Consider the following 1,543-nt stretch of genomic DNA (forward strand, 5'->3'; position numbering starts at 1 on the left):
CTAAAAATCTGGTTTCTGCTGCGAATGTGGTCAACCCTCAGCCTTCAAAGCTGCTTTTCCATCCTAAACCTTTGTTCAATATCAACATTCATGACTCTCTAGTTCAATTCATCTTAGACCTTTTCCCAGAAATTGATCCTCCCCTAAGTGCGCGTGTAGAAACTGTGATTAACAACTCTTGAATCCCCTAGGTCCTAATAAACTGAGATCATATCACCTAGCTTGCGGTTTCATAGGCTGGCTCATCAAATCCCTCTCCGCTTTGCAAAGTTACCAATTACTTAGAATTCACCAGAAATTGGGTAGTCTAGGGGGAGGGTTTATTCTCTTTCTTCTCTTTCTCTATTTTTTTTTTATTTTTTTTTTATTTTTTTTAACTCTTATCTTTTGACGCGAATGGCAACATTGGTGATGAAGGCACCCGGTTACTCAACAAGGTTATGCTTCAGAGCTGCCATAGCAAAACTCATGATTTAAACCACCTTTTTACGCAAAAGTACACATGGGGCACATGTTACTCCTGGTTACTCAGCAGCTCAAAACAGAGGAGTGTTTCAACTTTAAATTCTGCCTTTAACTCGTTTTATTTTATTTTATTTTATTTTATTTTTATACTCCCCCAAACTGAATTCTTTCTACCCAATTCTAGCTCCTCCAAACTGCTTGGCTTCCTAACTGTTGCCTCAAGGGATTCTTTAAACCAGATCTAAAACCTTAAGCCTCCCAAAGTTTAGAATTTCCTAAGTTCTTCTCAAATTACTATCCACAGTTCAAAGTGTTATAAATGGGGAATGAGTCTTTCTTGGAAATTAGTCCACAATAAACATCCGTAATGAGTCATTCATGCCAATAAATCCCAAAATTTTCAAGACGTTCAAACAACTATATCATCATTAAGCATCCTGAGGCTAACCACTAAACCAACAAAATCAGAGAACACTAAACTAAAATAATAGAAAAAATTGCAAGTTCTAAACAGTAACAACAAACAGCCAACACAAAAAGAAACAAAAACAAATAAAAATGAAAACACAAAATCCTAAAAATAGAAAACACCCCCCCAAACTTAGAAGGGGGCAGTGTCCTCACTGCACAAAACACAAAAATAACCCACTATAAACAAGAGATTATATAAATTTTTTTTTTGTATAGAGTGTAAGTAAAAGAAAACTCCCTCAAGTGTGCGTCATTCTCTCCACTTCCAATTTAGTGGGTTGCGCAGTGAGCGTCGCCTTGGTGGCGGTTCAGTGGCTGCTCCTTTACCCTTTTTCTTTCCTCGAGACGATGAAGGGGCTGCTACATCGGGGGCTTCAGCAATTGGTGGCTCACCCTGCTTAGCACCACTAGTGGTGCCATTATCAACTTCGGGGGCTGAATCCTCGGCGGCATCATCAAAGGCCTGGGAACGCTGGAGCAATTGCTCTGGGAAGTCGGGGAAAGTGGCCATAGGCTTAGAAAAGTTTCGCTGAAAAGATTTTTTTAAGGCCATGTCCCTATCCCGAGAATAAACCCAGAACTGGCGAAGCTGCTCTTGTTGCTGCTG

General features: G+C 39.9%; 1 protein-coding gene across 1 annotated transcript in view; it reads right to left on the reverse strand.

Moving 5' to 3' along the window:
- LOC112093059 (probable calcium-binding protein CML13) overlaps nt 1-1,447 on the reverse strand; it is a gene marked incomplete at its 3' end in the record, with an annotated part of 7,320 nt that extends 5,873 nt beyond the window's left edge. Inside the window, exon 1 of the mRNA XM_024170718.1 lies at nt 1,264-1,447. Coding sequence (XP_024026486.1) covers nt 1,264-1,447 — 184 coding nt within the window. The remainder of the gene's footprint in view (nt 1-1,263) is intronic.
- Nucleotides 1,448-1,543: the final 96 nt, after the last annotated feature.

Source organism: Morus notabilis, unplaced genomic scaffold (assembly GCF_000414095.1).
Source record: "Morus notabilis unplaced genomic scaffold, ASM41409v2 Scaffold69, whole genome shotgun sequence".
NCBI classification, from domain to species: domain Eukaryota; kingdom Viridiplantae; phylum Streptophyta; class Magnoliopsida; order Rosales; family Moraceae; genus Morus; species Morus notabilis.